The sequence below is a fragment of the Electrona antarctica genome, assembly GCF_951216825.1.
Source record: "Electrona antarctica genome assembly, chromosome: 18".
Lineage (NCBI taxonomy): Eukaryota > Metazoa > Chordata > Actinopteri > Myctophiformes > Myctophidae > Electrona > Electrona antarctica.
In genome coordinates, this window is record NC_136799.1 from 40,213,151 (window position 1) to 40,238,027 (window position 24,877).

Here is a 24,877-nt window from a genome sequence, read left to right on the forward strand (position 1 = left end):
GTATTTCGTGAAATGTATTTATACAACCGTGGTTACTAAAGTAACCTGTAACGTTCTTTTTTTGATCAGTCCACCCTTTAAACCTTATCTTTTATGGCTGAATACTGTTTAATAGTTCCTTTATTTCCCTAGGCTGTGTACTTCATAATGACGCTGTTGGGGCGGTGATGTAAAGTGAATTTGTATATTCTTTGAACAATGTATAATAAATAAATCTCTTAGTTTATTAAGAGATTAACCCTAACCCTAACCCTTGTATTTTTAGTTCATGAACTAGACTAAAGGTAAAACATTTCAGAAAAACATATGGAATTATATTCTAAAGACGATGACTGAACCTAACCAAAATGAACCCTGGTTTCCAACAGACATGGACGGTAATGTACAAGTTGTGTGACATGCCGGCCGGAATGTGGAAAAAAGAGGCACAGGGCAGAGCTTTACCTCATGGTGTTTTATTGGAAAAACAAAATGTAAAGACTAGCATGTACAACTTGGAATGCAGATTCAACTGAACCGAACAGAACAGTTGGACTGGGCCGGGCCTCGCCGCGCCCACACACACACTCACACAAACAAACAAACAAACAAAAACACAAGATAAGAAACGCTGCCAAGCACCGACCCTGTCCCCACTTCAAACTGAAAGTGAAACACCCGCCACTGAGGGGCATGACGACACAACGCAGGCAAACTTATTGAGACAATATCCCTGGCAGAAATGTAAAAAGAAAAAAAAAAAAAAACGTTATGAAGAATCCATATTTAGTTGTCCCCCCCCCCCCCAACATTTTTTTATGCGTCTTGTAGTTCCCTTGTCCTATCGATTATAGATTTCTTATTTGAATCTCTTTTTTACCAATTCCTGTTCCCGTTAATAAAAAAGTGCTACTATAGATCATTAAGATTGCCTCAAATAAATCGTCCCGTTGTGATCATTCCCCGTCATCAAGAGACCACCCGAGCCCCTCCAACAGTCTAAGATGGCCCACACTCCAGGGGGTGGTGGGGGGCTCCAGCAATCCAGGAAACCACCCCAGCTCAACTCCGGGAACAACAACAACAACAACAACAACAAACAAGAAAAATAAAAAGAATAAGCAAACACACAAGATTCAAAGGAGAGAAAGTGAAGTTATTTCCGACATGCCAGAAACATAGAATCTAAAATGAGTATTTATTTATTTTCTTTTTTTTTAAATTCCATTTTTTTCGGAAGTTATATATTTTTTTTCATCGTCATGTTTTTTTTTTCCTTTTTTTTTCTTAAAAATATCTCTGTCATCACATAGTTCATTTTTTTGAAGGTAAGCAAACTGCAAAGGATTTCCCCGCTATAGGTTCAGTCACTTCCTGTGTCGTCGCTCTCTGCAGAGCCACACCCACATACACACAACGTCCCTCCCCCTTCCTCCTCGCACTGTTTCTCAACGTCCGGTCCCGGGGGTGGGGTGGGGTGGGCGCCAAGGGGTCTGTAACTCTGTAACAGAGTACAAATGGATCCATTTTCTATCTCTTTGGGACCTGATTCTCAGTGCTAGTTTAAATCTGAGTGTGTACAAATGGAACCATTGTTTTTTTTTAATATCTTTGGGACCCCCGATTCTCGCTGTTAAGTTTAACTCCGAGAGTGCACAAATGGAACCAAATGCCGCCCGTAAGGCTCCACTCTGTTCCATTTGTACACTCTTTACAGTAAGGGTCCATTTTGAATGCCCCAGGTGGTGCCCCGGACCGGGTATTGAGAACTAGTGTCCTTCCTCTCGCTCCCTTCCTTTGGAGTACCCCCCCCCCCCCACCCCTCCCCCCTTCTTGCAGCTCTCTGCTACGGGGCGCTCCACGATAAAAAACCTGTCGAAAGCTGCATGCATGAAGAAGAAGAACGGAAGAACAAAATTAATAAAAAAACAAAAAAGAATAGGAAGTAATAGAAGAAGGAGGAAAAATAAACAAAACACAAACGGAAAAAAAAGGCGATTGGCCGGCCCAAATAACCATTGTTTTTCTTTTTGTCATGACGTCGTCGTCGTCGCGCGCGATGGAACCAGGAAGCAGAGGAGCAGTCAGCCGGACGGAGCTGGCTTTTTGCTGATTGGCTGCTTGGCTTTAGTGATAACGGGTCGGAATTTTGCGATTGGGCAGCTCAAGCGCTTCGGGGAGGGGGGAGGGGGAGAATAGAGGGGGATACGAGCCGGTACATGCAGATTTAGAACTTTTTCTTTTTTTGTACGTTTTTAAGTTGTTTATGTATGGACAGATCTCAATTTTCCAACATTCAGTTTTAAGTTCTCTATACAGAAACGGTATGAATAAATGTAGATTTTTGCAATAAGAGGTAAGTGAAACATTTGACTGATTCTTCTTTGTTTGTTTTTTCGTGAAGCGGGGCCGACTTCATTTGGCGGTCATCATCTGGACGAACTCTGCGAACACAGACAGAAGCAGGAGGTCAAGGCAAGTCAAGTGCATTTCATTTAGAAAGCTAAACAACCAGATTGACCAAAGTGCTGCACCACATGATAAAACGACCTCAAGTAAAAAAACAACATTAAAACATTTAAAACAGCAAAAACATATAGAATTACAGTAATCCAGCCGGGCCGTGACAACCGCATGAATTACCTTTTTTTTTTTCTAGTCGTTGGCTGAGAGGAAGGATATACTATCAATTGATTGATCATTAAAATAAACATGCTCTGAAAATGCACGTGGCCCACCCATCTGTTCAGTGGTCAGATGGGTGGGCTTTTGAGATTTTCAAGTGGGCCCTGATCCAGAAAAGGTTGGGAACCGCTGAATTGTCTGCTAAATAGCAAGAATGCCGTTCGTTCAGAAATATAGTCTGGTTCTTTTTGCATCATGTGATATATGAAATCATCTGCACCGTTAAGAGGCTGTTCAATTTTAAACTGTACCGCAAAAACATAACAGACTGTCCTATTGATCCTTATTGACTCAAAGAGGGAGACGCCCGCCATGATCTCTCACACACACACGCACACACACACGCGCGCACATGCACACGCACACACACATCCAAACATAAGCAATTACTCTGTCACTGATGAGTGTTTGTCTGCTTATGTAAGAACAGTGTCCTGTTACACACATGAACAGGAAGCAATTATATAATGCTGATGATGGATGTGGGGGTCTTTGTGTGTGTGTGTGTGTGTGTGCGCGTGTGTGCGTGCGCGTGCACGCGCGGTAGCCTCTGTGTGTGCAGCTGTGTTCATATATGTGTGCCTGCCTGTGGAGCATCTGCGCTCCATTCTATTCAGTATTCACACGCGTGAACGGAGTAAAAAGCATCTCTCTCTCTCTCCCTCTCTCACTCCGTACCTTCGTAGTTGACCTGTCCATCTCCGTCGATGTCGGCTTCTCTGATCATCTCGTCCACCTCCTCGTCCGTCAGCTTCTCGCCCAGGTTGGTCATGACGTGGCGCAACTCCGCCGCACTGATGTAACCGTTACCGTCCTGAGACACAAACACAATGACTGTTAGCACATTGAGGGCGATTCTAAAAAAACAAAGTCTTCTAAATCCAAACAGTTTTCAGAGAAAACGTATACGTTATATGTCAAGGACCCCAAATGTAGCAGATCTACAAGCTCAAAGCGGGTCACAACCAGCTTCTGACAAAACCTCTTAACTCCATCTATATGAACATAGTGTACATACTACAGTAGTTTGGTACGTATTATTTCCTTTTCATGGTCTTAGCCACTTAAATCCTCAAGACTTGGTAAACTGGACCCGAGTTGGCGCTGTACTGCCTGACTGCTTTTTTTCCCAGTCTATGCCAAATCTTTTTGCCCCCCGAAATAGCCTGCAAGCTCACAACACTGTTTTGGGTGAATGTTCTCCCCAGAATAGGGATGCTAGGGTTCAAGTTGTCCCCCTCTGCTTTTTTTCTCCCTCTGCATCAAATCTCTTGAAAATAGCAGACCTACAAGTTCATAGCGCGCCACTCGGTGGCGCGCTATGAGCTTGTAGATCTGCTATTTTCTCCCTCTGCATCAAATCTCTTGAAAATAGCCAATATACATAAGCTCACTGCTAGATCTAGAGCTGCTATTTTGGCCAAATGTTCGCCTATTGTGACATGGCCAGAACAAGGACACACACACACACACACACACACACACACACTCGCGCGCTCACCTTGTCAAACACCCTGAAGGCCTCCCTGATCTCCTCCTCGCTGTCCGTGTCCTTCATCTTCCTCGCCATCATCGTCAGGAACTCTGGGAAGTCGATGGTCCCGTTGCCTGAGAGACGGACCAAAGGTCAGAGGTCAATCGGTGAAGCGACAAAGCGTTCCACCTGCCCGTCTCGTTTCCCAACAACATACTCGTTGCTGTTCCGACGCTAACTCATGCGCCGTCGCGCGACGGTGTCACATGCCGAAAATAGCAGACCCACAAACTTGTAGGTCGGCTATTTTCGACACGCCACACCACCGCCGTGCGAGGAAATTTGAACCATAAGCCTTCCCGATAACCGTTCTCACCTACAGCTGGACAATAACGTGCATTAAGTGTTAAGGCAATGTCTCAACGAAACTAATCACAACAGTTCCTCATGTACAGCATGTCTTTATTATAACAGAGATGATTTTGGTCTACTCAATTTTCAGCTACGACAAAGAAGATAGATTAGTCCATGTTTGCCACAAAACAATTTCAAACAAACCAAGAGCTGGTCGCAGCTTATAATGGATGACATACTTGTTCATTTATGCCAGTTTATACCTTTTTCATATCAAGGACTAGAATTGCATGTTATGTAGTCATAGCACTTTATAGTACACATGTATAATATATAATATAGTATGTATAGTTTACATAGATACTCCACTGTTACGTTCTTAGTTTACGCATGATTCATGATAACTACCTTTTATATATGTGATGTATGCCATGCTTTTGTTATTGCTTAATGTAAATCGCTCTGGATTAAGAGCATCTGCTAAATGCCTAAATTGTAAATTGTAAATTGCAAGGTCCATTATTTATTCAGCATTTGAGCCACGGACCACCATTTGATGAGATTTCGGTCTCAGACCGAAAACTAAAGAATATTGTTTTGTTATAGTTCCATGCTGTATTGATGTTGGTACCATAGGAGAAATAGACAGGCAAATGTTGATAAAAACTTATTTTAGCAAAAATGTAACTACGCTCAACCATGGGAGTTACAGTGTGACACTAAAACAGTGTTAATTTTGACAAATGTTAAAGTCATAGTGTGTCATAGTCATCTGAAATGTTTTAGTTTGAGTCTAGTTTTAGGCGACTACAGTTTATTCTGTCGTCAAAAATTTATTTTGTCGTCAAAAGAATATTCTGGCTGCCCTTGATGGCGTCTTAATGCCTGACTTAACGCTTGGTTGCATGCTGAAAATAGACGGGTCTACAAGCTCATAACAAGATCTGCTCTTTTCAGAGCACAACCCAACATAGAATGAATAAAATGAATCGTGACGTGTTGTAAGCTTGTAGATCAACTATTTCAGCTATTTTGTAAAACCTTTTGGAAGGTGTGTCAGTGATTTCTTTGTATATTTTAAGTTATTTGTCACATCTGCCCTGTGCAACTTGTGATTACGATGCCTAACGCTATGAGCTTGTAGATCTTGAAAAAAATCTTGAAAACGTGTGCAAATCTTTTTATATATATTCTTTCACAGCAAAACGTTTTTCGGCGGCCAATTACATACAGTATCATTTCTGGGGTCCTTGACACAAAATAGTTTGAGCAACCACTGACATACATATAGAAACATAGGTTTCTCAGAATTTCGAAGACATTTTTGTAGAATCAGGTCTCGGTGGGTTGGTTCTATTTGTGTGGTCATATACGTACCGTCGGCGTCCACCTCGTTGATCATGTCCTGCAGCTCGGCCTCGGTGGGGTTCTGGCCCAGCGACCTCATGACGGTGCCCAGCTCCTTGGTGGTGATGGTGCCGTCGCCGTCCTTGTCGAACAGGGAGAAGGCCTCCTTGAACTCTGGGCGGAGGGGGAGGGGGTTAGGGAGAGAGGAAGGAAAGGGTGGGGGGGACAGAGAGCGGGGATCAGTTCACCGATGTGCGTAGTGTATATATAGTGCACGTAAGTTAGCCCATTTTGACCTGAGATCAGATTCTAAAAATGTCTTCTACATCCTGACAGTTTTCTGAAAAAGCTATGTTTCTATGTCAGTCGTTCTTCGATTTTTAAAAAATAGCAGACCTACAAGCTCGTAGCGCGCCACTCGGTGGCGCGCTATGAGCTTGTAGATCTGCTATTTTTCAATAGCTAAAGCATAACATAATGCTAACACCAAAAGGGGTTCCCGCCCAAAATGGGTTAGATTTAGATATAGCATGTTCATGTTGTTGGCCTGACATGCTATAGTTGGCTTTTGAAGATTATGCCATGTGGTTTTGTAATGAGACTTTGTAATGCTTGTTCAGGGCACTTAAGACGTAAATCATTTGCCGGCCAAGTCTATGGACTTTATTGTTTGTTTAGGGCAGTAAATTGCAACGCAAGACGTCACCTGGCTGATATAAAAACTGCCTTCGCTGCGCCACTCACTTCACGTGATGTTAGGTTCTTCTTGGTGTACCTATGATCCTAGATCACTGAGGCACTACTCTGTCTCTATGCATTTGATGTCTGTGTTTACTGTGGGTCGCTCTGAATAAAGAGACCTATACATTGCAAATTGTATAATATGCCTCATGCATATCACTAGTGTAATATAAGTTGACTCGCACACACGTTTCCGTGTGTGTGTAGTAGAAGATCAATATAGGGAACAATGCTGGAAGAGTTTCAACTCACCAGCAATCTGCTCTTCTGTTAGTTGGTCAGCCTGGAAGACAGAGAGGAGAGCAGAGGGTAAGGAAGGGATGGGGGGAGAATAGAGAGGAGAGGAGAGGGTGAGGAAGGCATGGGGGAAGAACAGAGAGGAGAGGAGAGGGTAAGGAAGGCATGGGGGAAGAACAGAGGAGAGGAGAGGGTAAGGAAGGCATGGGGAGAGAACAGAGAGGAGAGGAGAGGGTAAGGAAGGCATGGGGAGAGAACAGAGAGGAGAGGGTGAGGAAGGCATGGGGGAAGAACAGAGGAGAGGAGATGGTAAGGAAGGCATGGGGAGAGAACACAGATGAGAGGAGAGGGTAAGGAAGGCATGGGGGAAGAACAGAGGAGAGGAGAGGGTAAGGAAGGTATGGGGGAAGAACAGAGGAGAGGAGAGGAGAGGGTGAGGAAGGCATGGGGAGAGAACAGGGTAAGGAAGGCATGGGGAGAGAACAGGGTAAGGAAGGCATGGGGAGAGAACAGGGTAAGGAAGGCATGGGGAGAGAACAGGGTAAGGAAGGCATGGGGAGAGAACAGGGTAAGGAAGGCATGGGGAGAGAACAGGGTAAGGAAGGCATGGGGAGAGAACAGGGTAAGGAAGGCATGGGGAGAGAACAGGGTAAGGAAGGCATGGGGAGAGAACAGGGTAAGGAAGGCATGGGGGAAGAACAGAGAGGAGAGGGTAAGGATGGGGGGAGAACAGAGAGAGGGAACCGGCCGTTATTAAAGACGGAGTGCCGTGGTTTTTCCCCGCTAAAACATGACTATGAATATACTAGTGTTAAAATGACGATATTATGTTAGCACCACCCGCCTGAACTGAAGCTGCAACCACAGCTGTTGTTGTGTGATAATAAGGGGAGGGGCTGATTTTAGTGCGTCACTAAAGCGGTGTATTTATTTTCGATTGGGCCTTTTTGACTCAAAGGCTTTCAGGAAGAAACCAAAAATACACATGGAAGACATATTTGCATATTATAACCACACCTGGGGATCTATTAGAGCAATGTTAACCCCACAGACGCATACAAAACAGGGGAAAAAAATTACAAAACCATGGCACGCCATCTTTAACAAACGCTGAAAGTACCTCGTTAGCTGTAACATGCCAAAGATGCCAAATGGGTCGCCGGCCTATTGCTGGCGTGCCCCTGCAAGACCGCAGTATGTTCTACAACAGCCCAGGGTGACATGCGGGGAAAAGCGGCCGTGACAAAACCCAAAGACAACAAGTAATAGTAATGTAGTAGTAGCATGTGTCACACAGTGGTGGAAAGTAACTAAGTACATTCACTTAAAGGGCCACTTCACCCCTTTTGCGACCAGATCTTATTTTAATGATGTTTGGGAGACAAGAAACACTTTCCTGGGGTTTTTATGTGGGTAATGTGTGTTTTTAGATATTTCAGTATTTCAAAAGTGTCCATGGGCTCCATGATGTCATGGACACTGGGCTCACTTATTTCCTGGACTACATCAAGGACTGTCTAAAGAGGACGAGACGCGAAGACCGTACGGGCGACGCCATGTTGCTTATGGTGCTCCATGGAAGGTGTTTCTTTCCTTCCATGGAGCACCATAAGCAACATGGCGTCGCCCGTATGGTCTTCGCGTCTCGTCCTCTTTATTTGAAAACTTTAGTTACTAGTTACTTTGTAGATTATTATTTATAATAATATTTATATTATTATTTCAAGCTCACAATGGGTCACGATGTGAGCTTGTAGATCTGCTATTTTCAAAAGATGTTTAAACATTTGAAATGGGACATTCTGCATAATACTTTTGGTACTTTAAGTAAACTTTGATGCCAATACTTTTGTACTTTTACTCAAGTAAATATTGAATACGGGAGTTCTACTTGTATTAAACATTGCAGTATTGATACTTTTACTTATTAAAGTAAAAAATCACACCCGTGTGAACTGAGTGGTGTAATGAAATCATGTCTGACGTAATGAAATCATGTCTGACGTAATGAAATCACACCCGGGTGAACATAGCAACCATGCTCATTTTTTCTGCACAGACTAACAAAGCCAGTTGTAGGAGTGGTTTACACCACTCAAAAATGTGAGTACTTTTTCCAGCACTGCCAATGGGAGACCAGGCAGCGAACAACAAGCCCTACTCGATGGGCTGTTTTTCTTTCATTAGGCCAGAGGCTGGCTCAGCGGGGGATTCATGTTCCAACGCTATAGTCACACACATGGTTTGGATTTAAAAGAAAACAATCACAGTTGATTTAAGAATGCTTGCCTCCTCACATCGGAAAAATAAGCACATCATAAACATCTGTGCCAATGTATCCCAACAACTATATCTGTGTGCGTGTTACTGTTAGGGGCCGGCCCGGATGACAGTTTAGGCGTCGTCCGTTCGTATTCGTTTGGTATTTCAGAAATTCCAATTTAGGAACATAATGTAAATGTATTTGTATGTGAAATAGCTCTGAAACTGGCGGTGAAATTATTTGCGATGTTCCAATATTCAAACACGACAGTGATTTTGGCAACTTTGCCAGTTCTCCTCTTGCACATTCAGTGCTATCATCTATTATTCAGTATGATCCACACACACACTTTTGGAGATATGATCTCTCGCCAGTTCAGACTTTTCTACGCCAACTTTTTTCCGACATGGCGGATGACGATGCACTCCACTGGGTCCTGCCTGGAGGACAACAAAGGAAGCGTGTCTCTGTTCAGAACAGAGCCTGAGCGAGAGAGAAGCCGCCTGGCATTCTGCAAGCAAAACTTCATTGTTCAGTCCCTGGAAAATAAGCTAGATGAGCTGCATGCACAAATTATGTGGAAATACTGTGTTCTTCTGGCATTCGTTGGGACGTGGCCTGGCTGGAGCCCAGCATTTCTCCGTGTACCAACATGACAGATCTAAAGGACTCTTAGATCATTCTGTTTTCTCTCAGATCTGCTCTCCGATTGTGACTCTTTATGGCCCACGGATGGCACTGTTTAAACAAACAATCGCAATGTTCTCCCGTTCTGGAGCTACTGACCATCAAACTTAGCCGACAAACCCGACAAGCTTTTTTTAAGATTGTAAATGGACGGGCAGATCACACACCCGAAATAAATAATCTGAATCCTGATTTGGGATTCCAATGCCATTATAGGCTACTGATATAATTTGGAACGTTCGGGGACAGCCCAGTGTATGTATGTGTGTGTGTTTGTGCATGTATGTGTGTATGTACGTGCACATATACATAATATGCCCGCCCCACGCCTCTTCCACCTGAAAACCCTCAAAGTTGATATCGGTGAGATCTGCCAGCAGCTTCATGGCTTTTGGCTCGGGTGCTCTCCTTCCTCCGTCCAGTTTCAGTGCTCCCCCGAGTCCTCCGACCCTGCGTTGCTTCAGATCCAGCCCTCCTGCGCCGCCTCCTCCTCTTCCTCCTCCTATTCCTCCTCCCCCTCCTCTTCCTGCTCCTCCCCCTCCAGCTCCTCCTCCTCCACCCGACACCCCGGCCTTGGCGCCCTGGACGAGTCCGTCCAGGGCGCCCCTCACCATGAGCAGGCCCTCCGCCAGGCACTCGGCCCGCTTGTCGTTCTGGCCGCCCTGCCGCCGCACCTCGGCCAGCTCCTTGCGGACGCCCTGCATGGCGTTTCGCACGTCCTGCAGCTCCTTGACCAGGCCGTCGACGCGGCCCGACGTGGAGTCCACCAGCATCTGCAGGAAGCCGCGGTAGTTGCGCTCCTGCTGCTGCAGCATCTCGCCGTAGAAGTACTCCTGCTCGTCCAGCAGCTCATACACCGTGGCCAGGCTCACCGGCTCGTCCTCCTCCTCGTACAGCATGCTGCCCACCATGGCCGGAGGCTTCTCGGGCAGCATGCCGCCGCCGCGAGGGAGCCGGGCCGAGGGACAGCAGCCGCACGCGTGGACGTAGTAGGGATGAATGATGCCTCAAGGGGGGGGTTGGGGGTTTGGAGGGGGGGTGGCTGCACGAGTGGATGATGGATTGCTCGATGACAGTCGGTCTCAGATTGCCGCCGGCGCAAGGAGGAGGATTTACCGTCTCTGACAGTACGGGCGGTTAGGTCGCTGTCAGCACCTGTGTAGGTTGGATGCCTCCTTCACTCCCCCTGGATAGGTAGATGGACGGACGGACGGACGGACGGACGGACGGACGAAAGGCAGGGACAGTCTCATCAATGCCACCAGAGCGGCAGACTAATCGACGGCAGACTTACGTCCGAGCAATCATTTAACAGAAGTGTGGATGGACGCACACTGACCTCCCTCTTTGGTTTTAGAGCGATCCAACAATTGGAAGTCTCTTTTCTTCAGTTTATAGCCAATTATTTTTACCTCCTTTTACCGTTCCAATTTGGCCGTCACGTCAACTAAACCCTCCCAACACGCTATTGCAACCTACTGGTTCACCTGCCAGTGAGGAGCCCCCACCGGGAGGACATGGTGCCTCTGTCCTACTTAGTTCGCACCGTTCAATACCAACCCCCTCCCCCCCCTCCTCACTGACAGGCACCACCCGCCCCCCAATCCGCTAGTGTGGCGACAAATATCGCACAACGTGTGTCCGTGTTGACGCTCGGCCGAGCCAGAGCGCGTCGCACCGCGGTGGAATTGAACCCCTGGACTCGGCGGCGGTGGACACGTAGCCTACTTTACCCCCGCGCCACCCGAGCGCCTTGACGATTCAAGTCTCTCCTCGACAACAGGCTGGATGACTGATAGTTGGCCTTTCTCCCGATGTCGTCGGCTGCTCCGGCCGTCCGTCCGTCTGCCCATTTATCTCTCGATAAATCCGCCGTCCCCCTCGCTCAGCCCTCTCTGCCTCCCTGCCCTTTTGCCGAGACCTGCCTACGTGACTGGACTGCACTTCTACCAAGCACCTGTCTGACCGGGGGGGGGGGGGGGGCTGAGGGGACCTCACTTCGCGCTGGCGGGTCAGCAAATGTGACACGGCTTAGCTACCACCAACGACCTCCTCTCTGACAGGAGGGACAGGCAGGTGGGTGGCTGAATGGAGAGAGACAGAGAGAGGGGAACGGATAGAGGTGGCCACCTCCTGCAGTAGCCGCCGAGGTGGTCAGTATTATGTATTACCAGAGGAATACATAAGGGGTGTGTGTGTGTGTGTGTGTGTGTGCGCGTGTGTGTGTGTGTGAGAGAGAGAATCAATTTAAGGCCCGTGTCTGAGAGATAGTGACCAAACCAGGGGAGGTCAAAAGGTTCCAGTCAGTGTGTGTATCAAACAAGGCCTGTCATCTGGTGGGTACAATGTCGTCTCCCAGGGAGGATCAGTTTAGCTGGTCAGATCCTGGTCATCTGACCCCTCCCCCACCCCACCCAAAAAGAAGCCATATTTATAATAATTGCATGCTTTTGAATTGTTTTAAAATGAGCAGAAATGTCCTGAAATGGCCCTTTTGAACTGAGTGATTTGATTACGGGGTCGGCATCATTCAACAGCATCTCCCCGCTTTCTCCAGCCCATTAACGAAGCTCAGAGGTCCTCGCCCTCTGGCGACTGGGGCATTGTGGGAGGGGGGGGGGGGGGACTCAACAACACGGATATGAAATGTATGAATCATCTGCCTCAAACCTCAAAACGGCTCGCATCCGAATTATGACACCGTAACAAATGCCGAATTATGACACCGTAACAAATGCTGTTAAGAGAGTTAGTTCTTTAGATGGTAACATGGGAAACAGCCACGGTATCCTCACCTCATCTAAAGAAAATCACACTTGTGTGAAGTGAGGGGCGCTCTTATCGTCATACATCAGCCAAACAATCAAATGATCACTTTCCGTGCTGCTACGGACACGGACACACACACACACACACACACACACACACACACACACACACACACACACACACACACACACACACAAAGCTGTGCATAGGAGGGGCGCCCCTCAAAATATATATAATTTTAGACAAATCATTGGCCGATATAAATGTCATCAAAATGTCATTTGCTACAAATATGATTATGGGAAGCCAGAATCCGCCATCAGTCTCAGCCCAGGAGTACAGAGGATGAAATGAGAGGAGTGTGGTCTGGAGTGTGCGGTTTTTAGCCACAGGCCATCAGTATAGCCATGCAGAAGTAATGAGTGATTTACCGTTAATGGCGTGTGCGCGTGTGCAGTGTGTGTGTGCGTGTGCGTGTGCGCGCGCACGTGATGATCCGTTCTCATGTGTGCTCTAGGGACTGTAACAAGCTGCTAACCTACTCTAATATCCAGGCCAAATTCCTTGCAAGGTGCTGCAATGCCGGGCAATCTAGAGCACATTCTTGTGTGTGTGTGTGTGTGTGTGTGTGTGTCTGTGTCTGTGTGACTGTGTGTGTTTCAGTTTTACACAATCCAAAATGCAATCACAAGAATCTTAGTAAATATTCACACCCAAAATGGATCACTTATCTCTTTGATTTTGAGAGACTCATCCAACTATGTTAATGATTTGGATTCCTCCTGGAATCTCAACACTAATTGCCAAGACAACAAAACAACACAACAACAGCATGAAGACTGATATTCTGAACACTGAACAGTGGGGGTCCATGGATCTTGAGGAGTTTTCTCTGAGAGTGTACAAACGGAACCAAACGGACCCTTATGGGTCCGTTTGGTACCGTTTGTACACTCTCAGAGAAAAAATGACACTGAAGATTTTACAGCCTGCTTGTATTTGGGTCTCAAAGATACAAATCATATCAAGCGGGGGGGGGGGGTCCTTGAAATAAAAAGACAAATGTCACGATATAAGTGGGATAAGAACATCCACATCTCCAGCTATCAGAAAAGCCCCAGCAGCGTTTTTTTTTCTTCCCTATGCCAGTTTAGGAAGCTCAACATTCTGGTGAACTTCTACTCAGCCAACCATGGAGATGGGATGCACGACATCGAAATGTTGGCCGATATCCGATTACCGATTATCCTTGCATGGTCAAATCAACCGATGCCGACATTGCAGTACAGGTTTCTAGTAGGGCTGTTGTACAGTAACTGTGGTGCGAGGTAACCTGACTCCGCCAGATTGCGGCAGTATTGAGTTCACAAGTTCCCTCCTCCTGCCTGCATCTGGGCTCTCCATAGAGTATATAAAGGATAGAGACCGAACTGGAGCACTAGCCCCGTCCCCAAGCTATTCATTTCGATGAAGTTGCTCAGTGGCGTTTTGAAGCACCCGGAAGACTGCCGGAAGTACCTCCTCCGGACCTCAAATTTGAGGTCCGGGGTGACGTATGGGTGACGTAGGGAATGATGGTCCTACGTGTCCGTGCACGGGTCCGCCTGCAGTCCTTCCTCTTACCACTAGGGCCCAGAGCTTCAACGTTGGAGCGCCTCACTGGCCCCTTGGGGCTCTCTCAAGCAGAAACGATGAACGGGAAGCAGCGGGACAAAAAATCTGATATCTCCATAATAATGTGTGGTTTCGTCAGGCTAGGTTCAGATGTGCAGATGCAGAATTCTAACAAACAGTGCAGCATTTTTATTTAAACATTTTTTGAGCCTTTTGAAAGCTTCTCGAGAAAACACAAGACTGAATCTGCAAGCCTCCATCATTAAAAAGATATCGCCTAAAACCGAGATATTATTTGGATATCGGGTCAATCAATACCGATGGCATTTTTTAACCCATTTTGAACGGGAACCCCTTTTGGTGGTTACATACATTATGTTATAATTTAGCTATTGAAAAATAGCAGATCTACAAGCTCATAGCGCGCCACCGAGTGGCGCGCTACGAGCTTGTAGATCTGCTATTTTCTTTAAATCGTTAAAATGTGCCTCAAATCTTTCCGAAAATTGTCATGATTTAGAAAACTTTTTTTTTTTAAATTTCGACGTCAGGCCTGAATGGGTTAAGGCAATCATCACCGATACCGATATGATGGCCGATTGATGGTGCGTCCCTCGACAGTGTCCTCCTACCCCACTGCGACCACCCTCTTCACCAAACTGCACTCTCAGAGGTGCTGCAGGACTACTGTATCTATTGTTGCACACGCCACCGCTGCAGGAAATCAGACGATTTTCATTATGAAGATAATCGTCCCTGTTCGGGTGGATGGAAACCTCACATGTCCAAAACGGTTACTTCTCAGGATTCAAATTAAAAAAATGGCCAAAGTAGCAGATCTACAAGCTCAAAAATGCGTCGCTTCGAGCTACTTTTGATACCTTTTGTGTGACGCTGTAGTGTGATCAAGTTCACCCCAAAACACAAACCGTTTGAAGATACGAGGTTTCTTGCCGGTCGGATATAGTGACGTGAACTGTTATTGTGCCCGTTTCATGTTGCACCTGGATCACAACCGAGTCCTGTGTGCACCGACACACTGGCAATAAAGTGCTTCTGAGTTCTGATTACATGACATAGATTGTAACAAGACCTGCTATCATCAGCAGTGTGTGTGTGTGTGTGTGTGTGTGTGTGTGTGTGTGTGTGTGTGTGTGTGTGTGTGTGTGTGTGTGTGTGTGTGTGTGTGTGTGTGTGTGTGTGTGTGTGTGTGTGTGTGTGTGTGTGTGTGTGTGTGTGGGGGGGGGGGGGGGGGGGGGGGGGGGCAGTAATGAAGTACACTTACTTGAGTAGGCCTACTATATTATATGTAAATGTTGAAACTATCTGTACTTTAACTTGAGTATTTGTGTTTTTTCGGATACTCATGACTGTCACTTCACTACATTTTCAAATACAAATATTGTATTTTTAACTCCACTACTACATTTCGAGAAAAGGAAAAGGGTTCTCTATGAATTGTCACTTAAGCCCTATTTCTAATAATATAGTGAAAGAAACGACTTCATTTGTATTAAACAAAGAGGCTGGGCCCATGGCAGGGTGACTAAATTGGGAAGAAAATAACAAATAATAATAATAATAAATGAAAAGCCACGACAGGAACATAGCTTGTCTATATGAACGACAAAGGGTGGAGACTGGATCAGGGTTGGGGGATCCCACTGATGAACCTGGTCGCCAAAATCAAACTCTACAAGTTGCAATGCAATGAGCACATTTTTTTAAGTACACTCCCACCCAGCCAGGCATTAGTACATAAGCTGAACTGTGACCAGAGTTGGTCTCATTGCCCCAAGACAGTTGTTCTTTAGGTCCGGGGACCGTCCAGAGGTCCTTCACAGTCATTTAATCAACCACTTTATCCATATTACGTTTAAAAAATACCAGATGTATAAGCTCACGCCGGTGCGTCACTTTGTACCACACTACAAACTTGTACATCTGCTCATTTTAAACATTTAAAAATATAAATAAAACACTGGGGGTTCCTGGCTGGCGCAAAATATTTTCAGATGGTGATCCGCGGCAAAATACATTTTAATTTTGGGGGGTCCTTTGACATGAAAAGGTTAAGAACTCAGAGAACCAGTGGCCTAAGACAGTGGCTCTCAACCAGTGGTCCGGAGACCACCAGTGGTCCTTGAAGGGGCTTCAGGTGGTCCCCAGCTAAATGATGGAGAGTCGGTAACCAAATGGACCCTTACACAGTAGCTCTTTAACTATTGGGAGCGTATAATGAAACCAAATTTGGTTTCATTTTACGCTCTCAAGAGTTAAACCATTGTTAAATATCTGCAACATATTCTAAGTTTCGGGTCTGAGAGGCTAAATCTGATCAAGTGGTGGTCCGTGGCTCAAATGCCTAAATAAATAATGGACCTTGATGTGAAAAGGGTTTTTGGAGAACCAGTGCCCTGAGAAATGTGGACCTGGTTCAGCGCTGGGTGAGCTGACAAAATGAGAGCCGTCGTCGCGAGCGGCCACAGAACAGAAGCCTAACCCAACCTCAAGTGATTCAGTTACAACTTCCTGCAACCCAATTAGCCACCAAATCGTACTGCCTGGGATTGCACACGTTGCCAGGCAACATGCCCTTACTGGGAGCTAAATACATTCTCCAGTGATGCAACTCTTGTCAGGCTACAAGGCTCTGGGTGGATATGGTCGGGTAACCATAGCAACGGCAAAAACAAGCACCCGACTACGGGCGGTAATACAACAGCCAGGTAGTAGCTATAGAAACCAACGTGGGGGCTGCCTCCCAGTCGGGTATAAACGCACAAAAAGCCCTGCAGGGCTAGAGCTTTAGAACCGCATTATTTATAGGGTCTTGGATATTTAACCCATTTAGACCTGAGGACGATTCTACAAATGCCTTCTAAAGCCTGACAGTTTTCTGGAAAAAAAACTATGTTTCTATGTCAGTGGTGCTCAACCTTTTTCATGTCAAGCACCCTCAGAAAGATCTGTATTTGGCCACGGACCCCCATCTGAAAATATGTTGTTCCAGGGACCAAACTTATGTTCCAATGTTCAATGGCAAAAACAAAATTAAATTGTTGATTGCACATATATTTGTATGACAATTGATTGTCAACTTCTGTAATCGTGACATGCAGCCCGTCGTCATTGTAAACACAAAAATGTAACTGTCAGAATGTGAATGTAACAGACCTGCCTATTAAATCCGGGAAAGTATCAGAGTCATTCTAGATTTCAGCGTTGTTGACTATTCAAAAATAGCAGATGTACGTTTTTTTAAAAATCTTCAACGTGTGACTGAGAACCTGAGAACTACTGATATACAGTAGAAGGCATTCGTAGAATCGGCCTCATAGGTCCATCCATGACTCTCAGCAAATAAATAAATACATGTATTCAGTGGCACTCCATTGTGACTGGACAGTCCAGTGCACATAATCGGGAATTCCCGCGGTTTTCTACTCCGGCCGGTGTTGTACGACCTTTACTGCCATCACTTTCCTGTCTCTCTACTATCTAAATAAACAAAACTACTGCCTAGTAAAAATGAATAAATACATAATAATGACTTAATTATGTTTGGGACTTTTCAGCCTTTGCAGGAGAACAAAACAAGGTCTACACCAGGGGTTCTCAACGTTTTTGGCCGGGGACCCCCGGAAATGCTTTGGCAATGTCTCGGGACCCCCGCCCCGCCCCCTCCCGACCCCCAATATAAATTGACTGCTACAATAACCTTAAACCATTTTGGGCGGGAACCCCTTTTGGTGTTTTAAGCATTGTTATAATTTAGCTATTTAAAAATAGCAGATCTACAAGCTCATAGCGCGCCACCGAGTGGCGCGCTACGAGCTTGTAGGTCTGCTATTTTTGAAAAATCGTGAAAAAAAAATTAAACAAATTAATATTTTTATTTTTTGAAAATAATTTGGGGACCCCCTAAAATAATTTGGCGACCCCCCGAGGGGTCGCGACCCACGGGTTGAGAACCCCTGGTCTACACAATCAGCCAAGAAGATTTGGGTGGCACCGTGGCAGTGCTACAAACAGGAAAGGAAGAATGTTGTCTCTTGTGTTAAGTACGAGCATATACAGTATACGCCCTATTGCATTTAGCTTGTGGAAGAAAAAGATTTACATTGTTTGCAGATTATGCTAAACCGGTATTATTACACGCCAACACACTTGGCAAGTGAAAGTCAATCGCTTTGGAAGGGGTAACTTCACGGCGAGAAGGTAACTAAAGACCAGCTGACGGCGCACATCTTTCACTACAACTTGCTGAACACACCATCCCTCCCATAAAGAGCAAATAACTCTGTTTGTTATAGTAACCAACCATTCTGAGTGACATGTCCTCCTAGACAAAGTAGTGCAGTGAGGAAGAGGGATGAAAGTGTGCCGTACCAGAGTTTAATATCGCAGTATATTGGACATGACAGACACTCGGACAGAATTGAGTTAGCGGATACAATGCTTTTGTGAGCATGATGGGAAGCAGCCAATGTGTGTGTGTAGCCTAACTCGGTGGTTCTCACCCAGGGGTGTCGCCAGCAATATAACATTTAACCACTTTAACCCTATTTTATGTTGCTCTGGAGAGGGAAGTCTGGAACACTGGTGGAGCTGTTGCCCCCGTGACCCAACTACGGATAAGCAGTTGAAGATGGACAATTATTACGAAACATTATTTGTGGAACACAAATCTTCTCTTAATAGGGATCCCCACAAAATCTTTTCAGATGGTGCTCCGCGGCCAATTATATATTCATTTGGGGGTCCTTCCTTGACATGAAAATGTTTCAGAAGAACTGGCCTACATCAAAAGTTCACCACCCTAAAGAGAACTCACGCAGCCCTGCACGCACACACACACTGACACACACGTACGCGCACGCACACAGAAACACACACACACACACACATTCTGTGAACCCGAGTGACTGTTCCCGAAGAAACCTCTAATCATATCAGCACTTCCTGGAGCCACTCCATTGATAACGGACCGGAGGCTGACATTGTGGATTTAGGAAACAACTTTGTTAAATCATTTTAGTCCAAACCGAACATAAAGCTTTATAATTACATTTGAAGAAGAAGAAAAAAGAAAGGCCAACAAGTGAAATCCATCCTAGGGAGTGGACTGTTGTTGTGCAGCCAGTGGACCATTCAGCTTAATGGGTACATCAGTAATAGGGCAGGGCCCTCAAAACACTGAGGATATGATATGACAGAAATAAGCTTTGGTGTTTTTTTTGTGGTTTTTTGCTCACTGTTCATGCTGTTCTTTTTTTCTGTTTTAGATGTTCCCCCCCAAAACTGAAAGAAAGATTGATAAGCGAATATGGGACTGGGAGGATATTGTCAGACTTTCTGTCCAAGTGCAAAACGAACAATTTATAGACATAATCCCAGTGTGAGGCAGTATAGGCTATAATCACCACCAGATTACTTTTTCTTCATGTTTCCCCCCAAATACACACACGTTCATAATTCTGATGAGTAGGCCTATTAATGCGGATTACAGGGCGAAACCTGGCAGCATTAACTGATAAGACAAATATGTTCACCACCAGCCAATTCAGTCCAATTATATGCTTCATGTTTTATGACTGTCCTAGAAATTACCAAACCAAAGTCCACAAAACCCCAAGTCAAAGTAGGATACAAAAATATCGCTGTCAGACAATAACTTATGATCTGATCTGTTACTGTATGATCTGATCTGTACAGTTGGGTGACGTTAGCTGCGTGGCTAATATTAGCTGGCAACCGGCCCGCCATATGCAATGCCAGTTGTATGTCCATTATAACAAGTGTGTGTATAGTAGCCTATACACATAAACATCAACACTAGTTCAACTCACTCAGTACTATAGTGGCCACAACGAAACACCCACAACCCCCAAAATCAGCTGATGCCAAAAGGCGTCCATTTTGGAGACACTGAAGCCTTATTACCACCTTATTACAGCTTATAACACAAGAAATAAGCACTCACACTCGTCTCACACACACACTACTGTACATTACACGCAGCAGCCTCTCTCTCTCCCTCTCTCTCTCTGCAATGGAATGGAGGCGTGGAGGAAATAGCTCAGTCAATTCATACATTTTCCATCCCGTTTCTAAATTCTACCACCTCGCATGCGACCAAACCTAGGCGAATTGAACGATAACGTGATAAAAGACGTCAGTTCGGTAATACTCACCATGATGTGTGTGTGTGTGTGTTTAGTCTTGGTTTTTTTTAGGGGGAGAGAGAGGAGTAATGGACGGCTGCCACCGAGCTGCTGCTGCTGCCTGGATGGACGTACTGGAGCGAGAGAGACCGAACTACCGCCGCACTGGAGAGAGAGCTGTGTATTCCTCCGCCTAGTCAGTGCCTCTCTCCTCCTCACTTCCGCATCCGTCTCTCTCTCTCTCTCTCTCTCTCTCTCTCTCTCTCTCTCTCTCCAGTTAATACATTCATTTCTTCATTTAATTAAATTCATTTTTAGGATAACTTAGCACTCTCAAACCTCTCTCTCTCTCTCTCTCTCTCTCTTCAATTAATACCAATTTATATTTAAAATAAAAATAAAAATCCCCTAAAGTAGTAGCTAATTATTTTTTACTCTTTTCCCCGGCCCCAATTTAGTCTTTATGCCAATGAGTCCCTCCCAGTCCCACACATTTCGGTGTTGTCACTCACCTGCCACTGAGGAGCCCCCACCGGGAGGCCACGAGCCAATTGTGTTCACACACAGACGCCCGACAAAGCCGGATGCACCATCGTGAATTCGAACCCACAACCTCCGTGGTGGTGCGTGGGCAGGGACTTTACCACTGCGAGGACTCCCACACCCCACTTTCAGAACCAATAATGAGCATATTCTTCTAACCTGGTTGATATGGAAATAAAGATGTACTTCTGTGGCAGTGGTTAATTCTCAAAGTGGGGCCTGGGTTCCCCCAGGGGGTCCTCGAGGAGGTTCCATGGGGTCCCCAGCAAAAGTAGTTAATATAGTATCACATCTTGTGGTCACTGGCACAACATATTGTCCGTGCGGTCAGTGCGGCTGAATACATTCATTTTGGGGGTCTTCCTTGACATGAAAAGGTTTGAGGGTCATCATGCCACTAGTGAATGTGAATCTATCCATCACATCATATTTGTAGGTTTCATAGATAAATGATTGTTCTTTGTTACGTTCTTTGTTTAATTTCTGCTACATTTTCAGGACAGGAGCATCATGTATAGAGTAGATATAACAAAAGGAAGTATTCTGTGGGTCCATAAATGCATGTTCCCATTTCTGAAGCAGCATAAGAGTGTATATGGGATCATGGCACATGGTTTTGAGTCTTAATTGGTTTCTGTGGGAGTGAATTGTTCATTTGCACAAAACATTCTTGGACTGCTTAGGGCTGAAAAATAGCAATTCCCATTTGAATACACGTTCAAATACATTGGATTTCAGTGATCACGTAGGTTAAAACAATTGCTCTGTCTCTTTGCTGCTACATCCGGTAATGTACTTTTACAGGCAGGCATTAAAATCACAATGCAGATAGATTTTACTGATTCAGGTGACAGGCTGCCATCTGGGTCCCAAAGCTATAATAAACTGTCATATTTAATATCCTTAATAAATCCTTCTAAACCACTTATGTTTCTAATTGTCCTCTGGTGTATCTGAAATTGTGTTTGAACGTGGCTTGGTAACGTCCAAAAGAGCTCAAAACTTAACTAAATGAGACCGTGTTTTCTTTTGTGTCATTAGCTCCAGAACCAAGCTTGACCCCCACATTGGAGCTTACTATATAATTATTATTTTGTACTCTTGCAGTCTGTTGAATAAATAACTGCTTTGACTCTGCGCACTTGCACATGTAGGCCTATATGGTACGCTCAGAACCGTAACAGACTGCACGAACTGACAAGAAATATACTTCAAATTCATTCAAATAGGCTATTCGTTGATGTTATGTATTCATTGGTGATATACTGTACATTTGTGCTCATTCATATTCAGGCCTATTGATGTTTGTACATGTTAACCCATTCATTCAAAGACCCATTGCAGATTGTGTCAGCTTCAGGCTAAAATGAGCAGTCACAGAGCAGCCTCTAGCAGACAATTATTTACCCCCCATAGGTTTCAAGTTCAACAGTACTGAATTCAAATGTACCGTTATTATGTATGAAACTTGTAGATTCCCAGTCACACAGAAGGTGCTCATTCTATTGTGACTGGAATGAGCGGCCTGTTGAAGCCTAGCTGTGTGTAGAACGGGTGATTGGTGCCTGAAGGTCTGATTGAATTTGAGGGGAGCCTGCTCAAAGTGCTCATCCTGTTAGTTGATTGACTAACATGGGGAGTGTCTTGGGTGGATTGCTATTATACTGTGGTTGGTTGATTAGAAAAGGAAGGGTGGAGTCTGCAGGTATAGGCTATATAAAGGAAACGGGCAAACAGCTCAGTAACACCATATAGGCTGCCATAGGGGTGGTGTTGACAAGCTGCCTCTCCATTTAGTTAAAGCCATCTGTTGGAGTTTCCCCACTTTGTGTTGTCGTGGCATGGGTTAAATAAAATCTTCATATTTATTTTCGGTAAGCTTGCATAACATGCAAATATGTTTTACTGCAGTTGCTGACACCTAGCTGGAATTGCAGGTTTATTTTATCTTATTATAACATGTAATAAGACAACTTTCACTAGAGCAGTTTTTTTTGCACTTTAAAATATATCATCTAATGAAATTAGTAGTGCTGTTTGCTGTATACGAGGATATTAGTAACTCTGCCATTGGTGGCCTGCTGCCTGTGCTTATTGCCATGCAAGACGCACTGGACGGACTACTTTGTGCTGCGCACAGTTTTATGCGGGCGGAAGGATACGTTTATAAACGTCGCGCCCAGGGAAGTTGCTATGGGAAGTTGCGGTTGCGTTATGAGAGGCCGCCTATGATTGGCCAGAGCAGACCTGCAATATCATGCTCATTGTACAGAGGCCGCAATTGGCCACGCAAGATCTGCAATGCGTCAAGGCATTGACTGAGAGTGCAACATGGGGTACTGTATTTTGCCTCATTGGCTGCTAGGCAAACCTCAAACTCACTGAAGGCTGCGAGTTTGTCTGTTGGTTTAAAAGGTGCCTTTAATTCTTGTTTTCAGGGCAAATAAATCCTTATGCGCTACAGCGCTAGAGTGGACCGTGGACGGATACGTTGTAACCAGATTTTATATGATCACTCACAAATAGTGCGTGTCTAATATGCTACTGACTGACAGAGTAAGTAAAGTCCAGAATTCAAAAAGTACAAAACACAATATATATTTATATAATATTTATTTCAAGTTTTCAAATGTATAAAATATGTTAAATAGCAGATCTACAAGCTCTTTGATATGCCATTTTCAAATGGATAAAAAGTATATTGGGCTGAAGTGGTTAATGTATGTTTTGTAATAAAAAAAGGAAAAAAATCGACAAAGTAAAGTAACTAATGTTTTCAAATGAATGTAGTGTAGTAGAGTAAATGTACAATATTTGGATCCGAGATGTAGTGGAGTACAAATGTAATGGAAATTGGAAATACTCAAGTAAAGTACAAATACCTCAAAATTGTACAATTTCCACCACAGCTGACTGACATCTCAATCCTGTCTGACAATTGGCTCTGTGAAGTTGATTGAGTGCTTATGGCTGCGATCTGCTGAGCAATGATAGAGATGATCATTGATTGAAAATGACATGTCAGGGTCCAACCCATGATGTTTAAGATTGAGGAGACACTATTTATGGACGAGACCCGGCTCCAAAATAAACTGCAGTTTAATTTGTGAATTAGGGACGGACAGGGTTTATACAAAACTATATCGCTTTTTTGGCCCAGATTTAATGCTGCAATGCAGATGGTGTGAGAAAAAAAACATCTCTATAAATGTAAAAACGTAAATTTAAAGGCTGGAGTTGAGAAATGTACATTCGAAGCCTTATATTAGTTTGCGTTTCACCCACTCAAAAAGGAACTGTTTTAAACAACGTTGAATAGACTACAGTATGTACGTCTATTGGTAACAGGTACCGTTGCCCATCCATCTCCCTGTCAAGTCATTCAAGGACAGCTTTGAGCCAAAGTCATATGGGACAATAAACAGCAGCAGACACCGGGCGTTCTTCATTACCATCTGGTCTCATTAAAATCATCACTCTTTATAGTAGTCTGGAACCGTGTGTTCAAACGATGCCAGGGGGTCCGTGAAAGAATGAAGACTTTTACTTACGTGCTACACAGTATAAAATGCAATATTAGGGCAACTTTCACACACACACACACACCAGGCACTCTTCCAAAATTCTGGTTTATGTGGGAGTCCTTCACATTTATTTTTGAACATCCATAGCGGCTGAAAAGTTGGATGGAGGATCACTCAGTTCTATCCATCTTGGGGTATTTTTTGGCAACGAGGCAGTGCTGATACATTTTCATTCTTGGCAGTTTCTCCCTCTCCGATCGCAGCATAGGCCTATTTATTCATTTTTATCCCCCACAGTACTTATTTTGTTCTTTGTTGAGCTCATTGAGGTTATGATTACTCAAGTGACTCATAAAGGAATACGCCGGATATCTACTTGACAACACCATTTTAACACGAGCCCCTTTATGTATGAGGTCACTTTCAAGAAATCATGTCCAAAGTATCTAATAACAAAGCTTCAACACACAAAATTCAACTTACATCAGAATAT

General features: G+C 44.6%; 1 protein-coding gene across 1 annotated transcript; it reads right to left on the bottom strand.

The window, feature by feature from the left end:
• Positions 1-439: 439 nt before the first annotated feature.
• LOC306942041 (calmodulin-1) lies at positions 440-20,474 on the bottom strand. The gene is made up of 6 exons (XM_079527728.1): positions 20,348-20,474; positions 6,833-6,863; positions 5,870-6,013; positions 4,166-4,272; positions 3,343-3,478; positions 440-2,423 (listed from the first exon to the last, which is right to left on the bottom strand). Exons 1-6 carry the CDS (start codon positions 20,348-20,350, stop codon positions 2,395-2,397), a joined length of 450 nt encoding a protein of 149 aa, XP_079383854.1. The 5' UTR covers positions 20,351-20,474; the 3' UTR covers positions 440-2,394.
• Between the last annotated feature and the right edge of the window lie 4,403 nt (positions 20,475-24,877).

Coding starts and splice junctions, on each gene's coding strand:
- LOC306942041 (XM_079527728.1), bottom strand. Junction 6,014..6,832: donor AACAGAAGAGCAGATTGCTG/GTGAGTTGAAAC, acceptor CCCTCCGCCCAG/AGTTCAAGGAGGCCTTCTCC. Junction 2,424..3,342: donor TGGACAGGTCAACTACGAAG/GTACGGAGTGAG, acceptor CTGTGTTCGCAG/AGTTCGTCCAGATGATGACC.